General features: G+C 45.0%; 1 protein-coding gene across 1 annotated transcript; it reads left to right on the forward strand.

Annotated features, from left to right (window-relative positions):
- The first annotated feature begins 1,566 nt into the window (after positions 1 to 1,566).
- Positions 1,567 to 9,009, forward strand: LOC119004596. Its single transcript, XM_037071657.1, has one exon. The coding sequence runs from the start codon at positions 2,920 to 2,922 to the stop codon at positions 3,589 to 3,591; it is 672 nt and encodes a 223-aa protein (XP_036927552.1). The 5' UTR covers positions 1,567 to 2,919; the 3' UTR covers positions 3,592 to 9,009.
- Positions 9,010 to 9,944: the final 935 nt, after the last annotated feature.

A 9,944-nucleotide genomic window follows, 5' to 3' on the forward strand; every position in this document is an offset into this window, starting at 1 on the left:
TGCTTGGGCTCATTATCCTGCTGCTGCAGTGTGACTCCTTCTCCGCACAGATGCAAATCAGGCATGCCTCCGAAGAAATGAGTGAAAACACCCCCAGACTTGAATATTTCCAGTCGGTCCTGTCAATTTTAAACACCTCAAGTGTTTGGCCTTGTTACATCTCCAGATAAGTGGTTTTCAAACTGCTATTTGTCCACTGAGACCACTGAGAGGCAGCTTTTTTGTTTTGACAGGACTTATGTGATGAAGTTGCTTTTCTGTCTCTGAGGGAACTGAGGCTGCTGATTGATTTTTACTGATGGTGTGGTCACTTTGGGCCTCCCTGATCATGCCTTGGAAACAACTGATCCACTTCCTGCAAAGCATCTCAGAGTTTCACGTCCTGCCCTCTTAGAAAACCCGGAATCAGAAAGTCCTTCTGTTTGCAGACTTCTCAAAAAATTGCCATCAGAATTACTTTCTGATAATAGTGCTGACAGTGTGTTCTGTGTAACACATTTAACAATGTTTGAGCACCCAACGGGACACTACACTCAGCTCCATCATATTGGGGTGGATCTCACACGTGGGTATTTTGAAACATGAAAATACATTCAAAGTTGGACGCCGCTATCGATGCGAGAAAAAGTTTTCCTTGTTGCTTGGGTGAGCTGACCCTTTATTAAGTGCTTTTCACACAGTGATTCGGAGTTATCATTTCAGCGTATTGATTTTTGGTTCATGGCTGCAAAGTGAATCTCTAAAACAGTTACACAGGAAATGTAGGAGACAGGATGTCACTCGGGCTGTGGTGCAGCCCCGCGTGCACTTTAGTCTAGATTCACAGCAAATCACCTGGAAATTCGCTTACTCATCAGCCTATTATTTAATCAAATCCTGCCACAGCCACCTGTCCAGGGTAATAATGTTGTGTCATTTATTACCGAGGGCAGAGCACTCACTGACTGTTTGGACAAAAGATTCATGGTCATTTGGATATCATTCAAATAAACCGAAAGACTGTGCAATAATCTAATGCAAACATCGTGCCAGTCAGGCACCGGGGAGAGACGTTTGATATCATGTTTTATTTAATATGACTCTTTTTTTTAATGAAAAATATTATAACAAAAATACAAATACACCAATACACCCATCACACAGTTATCCTAGGTGGAAATCCCCACATTACAGCTGATCATCCTCCTCCTCCCAATGTCTATATCATAAAACATGGTAATGGAAACAATAAAGCTTCCTGTAGACGCCTGAATGCAGGTGTATGGGAGTCATCTACTACGCTCCCAAACGCACGTATAGCTGCCAGTTACTCACCTCACTTTTCCTCTTCACTTTGTAACATGGTTGGGTGTTAGATATAAAAAGGCGACAGTAAAATTAACAAAAAGCGAATTTGCATAATGAAGCAGAACTGCCTTTTAAAAAACCTACCAAAAATAAATACGTTTGTGGAAAATATAGGATGGAAAGCAGAGGGGGAAGAATTCAGCACAAATATGCTTCATGAATGTATTTGAAAATAAGTAAATAAATAAGGGAATAAATGAGAAAGTAAATACATTCAGGAGTGAACACAAAAATAAAACATTCATTAAAAAGCTAATTAAAAGATAAAATGGAGACGTCAATTTGTGTCACACTGTTTAAGCTAAAACATTCCTACAATTTGTTTTATTCTATTTTTTGTCATTAAAAGATGAGTGATGTGACCGGAAGCTGGAGGTCAAAGAAGGCATCAGGCTTATTCCCCTCCCTTCCAAACCAAAATCAATACAACCTAATTAAAAATAGACAATGACCCAATAAAGGTGCATTTAATTACATTTGTGTTCACTGAACCATTTATTCATTTGTTTATTTATTTTTGGATCTCGGCTGTTTCAGACCTCCATAACTGAGTCCATAACTAAGTACAATTAAACTGTTTTTTGTTTTTTGTTTTTTTTTTGACACGTCACCGGGTCAGAGGTCGTTGGCCCCCTTCAGCTCCACCTGTCCCACCTCCACAGCTCCCCGGAGCACGTGCGTAACGCCGCATCCCCGGCGCTGTCCGCTGTGCTGAAATGAAGCTCGAGGCTGACGGTGAATGGGGCGAGCGTCTGACGTGCGCGCCTGTTGCTTGTGCTCGCAAGTTTTCCCGGCGTACTGGGAGAGCATTACATAATTCACAAAATCCCGAGTCGAGTTTCATTAATTAGGCTGGCTCACCCAACACGCGTCCCGCTCCACCTGGGTGCGCGCGGCGGTGAGGTATAAACACCGTGCAGCGTCACTCACGGCCGAGCGTCCATCCCCGCTACAACATCCTGCTCACTGTGCGCGGCGCAAGCTCGCATCCTGATGTGGAGGTGATGTGTGGGTTCTGTGTGTGTGTGTGTGTGTGTGTGTGTGTGTGTGTGTGTGTGGGGGGTTTCTTTTCGGACTGCTGCACAGCTGCTGCTTCTTTAAGAGCCACCGCCCGCCCCCTCTCCTGTATTTTTAGCTGAGCCAGCCACTTCATTTGCTGGATAAGACGGACAGTTGTGTACCGTATGATCTCACTTAATCGTTTTAATAAATCAGATCGTCTACTGCGGATTCGCCGTGGGCCCACAGCCAGCTGTTCCCTGGATATGTCGTACCGGGGAGACATTTGTCCCGCCGCTGTCGGATGCTGAAACGCGCAGTCAGCCTGTGGATGCCTGATGTCCATTATGAAACGCAATGCTGCACTGGGTGCCGAGAATTAGGCGCAGCGCTTTTGACACCCGATGAATTACGAGAAATCCGCGTAGCTGCGAATTGCTCCTTGACGGTCCAAGGTGGTCCAGCATCTTTCTCCTCAGCCCACCTGCTTCCTGTCTTCTTTTGGATTGTGGATAACAAGAAGGCTTCAAGACGGAGGGGGTGGTGGAGCATCGAGGAAAAAATAGGGGCAATATGAGAGAGCGGGACTTCATGCCCAATATGGAGCGGGGCAAACCTGCCACTTACACGGGGGACAAAAAGGCTAAGATGGCTGCTAAGACTAACAAGAAGTGGGTGAGACTAGCCACTGTTTTTGCATATGTGTTGTCCGTGTCCTTAGCAGCCATTATCCTGGCAATTTACTACAGCCTGATCTGGAAGCCGACCAGCGCATCCTCTTCCGCGGGGAAGCCTGGAGTGCCCGGTGAGGTCACCCCCGTCGCAAACATCTCAACTAATATATCCACGAGCATCAACAATGGCACGGAGTTGAACTCTACGCAGACATCTCCCAACGAGACCGTGCAGGGCACAACCCTGCACAGTCGGGCGCTTCAGTGGGACGACAGAGCCGGGAGCGTGGCCGTGTCCCCGCGCGGTGCCGGAGCGGAGATTGCGCACACGCAGCAGGAGGGAGGACTGTACGCGTCTACCCACGGTCACACAAGCGCGGAGGTATCGGACACTTTGGGTCGGCAGGCGCGCTCGTCTCAACCCCGGGCGAGCCACTACACCCCGCCAGGCACCATGGAGCCCGACGAGGACGAGGACGAGAGGGAGGCGCGCAGACGGGACGACGCGCCGGCGACCGGCGACCGCGCCGCCGGTCCTCCGACCCCCGCGACGAGCCTGAGAGGAGACTGATCGGGCCTCGTCCCTCCAGCACCCCCCCGCCCCCCCTCACACACACACACACACACACACACTCACACACATGGACTGACCCAACATTGGAGTGTTTTACAGACTCAAAGCCGCAGGTCGGATAACCCACAGGTCTTTAAAGTCATTCTGCAGAGCCTCGCACGGATGCTGAACTGCACATATTAACCATCATCTTGCTCTGAACCCCCCCAGTGGCTATAAGGAAAAGAGGAGACCTCGCTTCTACAGTGAACACTGTTTCCCCTCCGACACCAACTATGCTTTTTCCTTTCTTTCCTTTCCTTTTTTTTTTTTTTTTTTTTTGTTCTGTATGCCTTAAATCAATGTGTGACTCCTTTTACCTCGGACAGCATAAACCTGCCTGTAAGCGTGGACAACACTGGCATAGATATTTTTGTGAAATGAATGGGACACAGGCCCAAGAGATGCTTTTGGTTTTTGCAGGACACAGATATGTCTCAGAGGCATACAGCGCTTAATATCACTGCCATTCATCGGCTGGTCTAAAATCAATACTGCATTTGATTGCATTTTAACATAGGCTGTTTTCTTGTCATGGATCAAACCTGGATTCAGAGTAGAAGAACCTGCGTTATTGAGTTATGCTCAGGTATGTGCATATAACCATGTAAATGTATTGTGTATTTGGTTATGTACATATAGGGCAGGCATACATCTTTTTGGCCTAGATGAACTTTTAGTGTAATTAGATTTTTATTAAAGGTACAGTATGTATAATAGGTATAACTATATCACAAGGTACAAATAAACATCCTTAGAAAATTGGTTTATTTCTATGGTTTTATAGTAGATCAGTGTGAGTCGATCACTGACATTATCCTGTATGTTACCGATATTTTATCCATTCCGAACCAGAACGGATATATATTCAAATGAATGTTAGGTTTTTTCCCTAACATCTTACCTTTTGTCCTGCAAAACGAAAAGTCGGGTTGAATTTACGTCAGCTGAGGCTAACAGAGGGATGCATAATGTGCAAATCCCAGAACGTGCAAAGAGTTTACAGTTTACGGTCATTCTCGTGGTCTGAACATTTAATCACATCTCAGCGGAAGGCCCTTTAAAGCACCTGAATGTGCTGTCCAGTGTGTTATCACAGCGACTATCTGCTCCTCGTGGCGGACAGAGAGGCATTCATCTTCCTCGTCGTCTGCCACGGTTCAGTCTCTGCAGCCCTCACTGAAATCTCTTCACACAGTCACATGTGGAGAACCATAAAGTGGAATAAGACCAAACACCCCGTGCAGCATGTGAGGGAGGCGTATCGATTTAAGAGCTCTGTTGTTGCACTGTACAAAACAGAGAGGAACACATTACACAATACCGCTTGGTGCTATTTTTGATCCAGCTCTCGCTGAAAGAAGGGCTGTTTGCCTGAAAGGTTTGGATTCTATGCCGGCGGTGACAAGCATCATTCACTATCACACTGAAAATAAAACCGCTTGGTCTACCAATGCTGAGCATCCCAACCCAATCGGCAGAATGCATTCTGGCCGTGTAGGTTTCTGCAAACCGAGGATATGTTGAATCCTTGCACTTGATACAGTGCAACTTTAAGTATTTTATGTTGAGTTTTAAAAGTTATGTTGTGACAATGCTGTGCTCATGGTAAGGGTTGGTTTGAGCAAAAAAAAAAAGACCTCTTGGTTAGGGATAGGAAAGGATCATGTTTTGGCTTACCTGAGTGTGTCACAACAAATATGGATGCAAACTGTCCCAATGTCTCTCTGAAAACACCCCTCATCAAAAACAACCAATTTTGTTGTCACTAACACTGCTGGAAAATGTCATGACGTTACATTTTTAAAAATCCAGCGACTTCACTACGAACATGGCTGAAAATGTCCTGATGACTCATTAACAATACCTTGTCTGGCACTGCTGTTGTCCTGACATCTCGTCATGAATATCAGGCTTTGTTGTTTCTAACATGGCTGGAAAATGTCCTGACGTCCCATTCAGAGAAAAATCCAGTGGTTTTGCAGCAAACATGGCTGGAAAACATCCCGTTGTTTCATTAAAAAGACCTGGTTTTAGGCTTTTCTGACACCTCATCAGAATTACTGGTCTTTGTTAACCATTAACACAGCTGGGAAAAGTCTTGACATCTGGTTTTGCTTCAAACATTGCTGCAAATCGTCCCGGCGTATCATTAAAATGGCAACGCTTTTGGCTGCATGTTGTCCCTACGTGTCGTCAAGAAGCATTCAGCATTGTTACTCCTGCTGGCCTTGCCTTAATCTATCCATGGTTTGCAGAAACATTCAATGCCAGTCTTTTTTTCTTTTTTTTTTGAGGGGGGGGGCCCTGAGCATTTAGTGCCTCGGTACTGTTTCACTGTGATCTAAGCGGTGCTGACGTGCACTGTTGTGGCAATATGACAGATTTTCAGAACCAAAGGTGGTGAGCTAAACAGGAAGTCGAACTCATCGGGGAAGACAGCACCAGGCGCAACCATCCCCTGCTGTCACAACACAAGCCGTGTGTAGTGGATAAATGTGACACGCGGCGTGCGTAATGACAGGCCTGTCAATGCGGCTGTGGCCACTGTATATAGGACAGCCTTGACAGATGTGTTTGCAGTGCCTCTTATGGCTCCTCGTGATATATGACAGGGGTGATGACCGACCTATTGATGGAGGAGTTCATCAGTGCTGACACTTAGCGCCGGAGGCCACGTCAGAGTCAGGACACGGCATCTGACCCTGTGACTCTTGAACCCAGTGACCGAGGCAGATGATTGCATTATCTGATGTGAAATCAGTCACGTGTTGCAGCACAATTCAGTACAGGATTTGTTTGCCAGGCTTTGGCTCACATGGTTTCTTAGAAATGGGTAAGGTAAAGAACACACTGTAATCATAAAATCATGAAGAAAATATGAAAGCCAGTTGTCATGGCTGCTTACCCTGCTCTTTTTGATGACACAGCTGGTATTAAATGGTGGTAATTGCTGCTGTTCTGCTCACTTTAATGCCAGATTTGTCAAAAGAGGCTAAGCAAAATGTGCCATCATCCAGACAAATCGAAAGTGGGACAATGTAAGACACGCTCAGATTTGTGCTGCTAATAACGGAAATGAAAATGCAGAGGAGGCTAAGCATGACAATGCATGAGGATCCCAATCAGAAGAATAAGATGCAGAGAAGTTCAATTGCCTAAGATTCTGCAATTTACATCCTTCTGTCTTCTTTGTCCTCATTGAAGGACCCAGAATCCATGAATATGCAAACATCTTTTCTTTCAAATGCCTTAAAAGCTTTATTTTTTCTTTGGATCCACATCACATTGTATTCACTCAAAGATACAAGCCACCAAAAAACCCTTTTTTTAATCAAGATCCATGCATTACTCTGTGAGAAATAAACAAAAATGTTGGGCGGGACGCCTTATCTCACAATGCTAAAGAATGTGAGAGGAAATTCCTGGATCCATCCCTTCATCCGGATCTGCACCAAAAGATAAGAGGGTCTATTCTGGGCCCATACCCCGACCAACCAACAAACAGATACAGGCAAAAACATTACTTCCATGGCAGAAGTAATAAACAAAAACATACTTCTGAATGGAGGGGGATGAAGTTCTGTTTTTCAGAAACTACTTCTCCATCAGATTTGACAAACTACAACTGAGGGACCTTTGCAACAAAGCCGGAGGAATCACGGGCCCTTTCAACATCCCATTCTTTGAGGCGAGGCGCCATCTCAAAAGTTATGAAATATTAACATGATGCAATGATTGCAGTGCAGGAGAACAATATGAAGGCAGCGAACAATAGCTTTTCAATTAACAGAAGGGCAAAAGTGCGGAGTTGTTTACGGTGAAACAAAAGTGTAGCTGTCTGTGTGTGTGTATGCTAGGAAGGTGTTGTGTTGTCACCTTTCAGGGAGTTTGGTATTAATGTCGTCTCAAAACTTTGAAAAAACACACAGCGTTCATTTTCCTCTCATTGCTGGTTTGCAGTGCTGGACACGCAGGTCGTCAATGGATAGACAATAACTGTGAATATCTATGACATAGGTGATGAAGATGTGCATCATACACATATTCATAAGGACATGTTAAAGACACACAGGGCATGGTATGGGTATGGTATTATATTCTGTGTAGATCGAAATGGGTCTAAAGTGGAAAACTACATGACTTTGGGGCTATACTGTGTATCTGTGAGGTGTGACATCATGTCTGGCTTATTAAGAATTGTCGACTAATTCAGCTTTTCTTTAGAACATGAAGTGAAGTCACAAGCTAGCAGCAGTTATGATCGTTAATAATAATATACTCACTTTTATGCTGCAAAAACCTAAATCCCAAACAGGAATATTTCCGTTTACATTCATTTGCATTGTCTACAATGTCAAACCAGTGATCAACATCCAGGATGTGAAAGAACACTGTCTGTCTGCTTATTACATTTTTGTACATTTATAAATCCCCAACATTACAGCTTTGTCTACACTAACAGGCATTCGAATGGGGTAATTAAATGACGCTAAAGAAAAAGACCGACCGCAGATCAATATGTCAGACAGTACAGTGACACCTTGTCAGCCCTGCCTCCTGTCTCCTGGCTGGGGGGGGGCGCACACACACACACACACACACACTCCCCCCTCGATCAGGGCAGCTGCTGAGGCATGGCTGTTACATCCTGAGCCATGACAAGGCTGCGGGGATGACGCACACGCTCAGTGGGGACCGCCAACCTGCCTGCGTGAGGCGCTGTCAGGGTCGAAGGGCCGGGCCAGACCTCGCATCCACTTAACCTACATCCATCAGCTGTAATGAAACACCTCCTCGAGAGTCAGCTGTGAAGAACATTTTAGCAATTCAGATTTTAGCCGATGCTAAATGAGAGAATTGATATTACTGTTATATCTGTCTGGTGAAGACAAGATCACAGCTAGAGACCTGTTAGCTTAGCACAAAGATGAGAGGCAAAGGAGAGTGTCTACCTCAGCTGTTCCTTGCGGCGTCTAAGTCCGCCTACCATCACCTCTGAAGCTCACTTATTAACACAGTATATCTTGGTTGTTCACTCTGTGTAACCTGACATGTAAAATCCACAGGTTGTGGTTTTTACTGGAGGTTATGTGTTGGACTAATTTTTGCCCGGATGTGTTGACTTCCTGGAGGCTTATTGTCATGTTGTCGAGACACATGTTGCTAGCGCTCAGTAATGTATCATTAGCTCTAAGGGGCAATTTGGAAGCCAGTTGATCATTGAGTCCCATCATCAGGTTGTTAAATCCTGGCACTTGGTGTTTTTTGCAGCCCAACCTACAAACCTAAAGCGCTATTGTGACTGTAGCTTCAAATTTACCAGACATGTATGGGAATTTGTTCATCCAACACATCTTGCACTTAATTGTGTGAGCAATGTTTTACACTGATTCCAAAAAGAGAATGCTGCAGTAAAAAGTTCAGATTCACCCCGAGCATCATCATAGCCTGATTTAGTTTGGAGCATTGATTTGAGAGATAACTACTGTTTCTCCAAGCCACACATTTCAAAACCCAGCACAACAAACAACAAGTCTTTTGTTGCTCACACAAACAGGATCCTCTGTGATCTGCGATGACAGGTCTTAGTACACACTGCTTTAAAGACCAAAAATCTGAGCTCTGTTTTTGATTTTTTTTTCTTTTCCTGAGGAAGGCGAGCTTCTGAAGCTTCTCTCTGCTGCAGAGTGCAGCTGACATAATCCTACACTGCACTTCAATCCTCTAACACAGCCTACAGGACTTATTTCCATAATATCAACACCCCCACTGTAGTGTACTATTGCGTCAGACCCTTCAAATTATTAGTTAGCTTAGCACCAAAGGGAACCTGGAGTGTAATGGGCTGTGCACTATAATAACATTTGCAGGAGTGAAAAAGCTTCAGGCCTGTGCTCAAAAAAGAAAAAACATATTTTTCAAGGAGAGTCAGGCCGCTGCACTCGCTGCGCAGAAGGTTACAAGCCCAAAAGCCTCTGTGGCAGGAGGCTGCTATGGAGATAGCCTTGGGAGGAGATAATTAAAATGGTAGCACCTATGGGAGGTCCCACCTGTAGGGCTGTGTGGGAGCCGTTTCCAGTGTGACAGCCCTGCAGAGAGCTCATCTGAAATTAATCAAATCCAGCATGGAGGAAGACTCAGTGGACCGAGGAGCAACTATATAGATGGCTGATGCTGCAGTGTGCCCTAGATTTTTAAATGTGGCCTTGTTTTTTTTTTTTTTGTACAAACATACAAACTCTCCAGAGATTCATACATATTTGTGGTGTTCTTGCAGGGTCACCTATCAGTGAGATGCAGGGGGGAGG

The sequence above is a fragment of the Acanthopagrus latus genome, chromosome 16 (assembly GCF_904848185.1).
Source record: "Acanthopagrus latus isolate v.2019 chromosome 16, fAcaLat1.1, whole genome shotgun sequence".
Taxonomy (NCBI): Eukaryota; Metazoa; Chordata; class Actinopteri; order Spariformes; family Sparidae; genus Acanthopagrus; species Acanthopagrus latus.

Coding starts and splice junctions, on each gene's coding strand:
- LOC119004596 (XM_037071657.1), top strand. CDS start 2,920: ATGAGAGAGCGGGACTTCATGCCCAATATGGAGCGGGGCAAACCTGCC.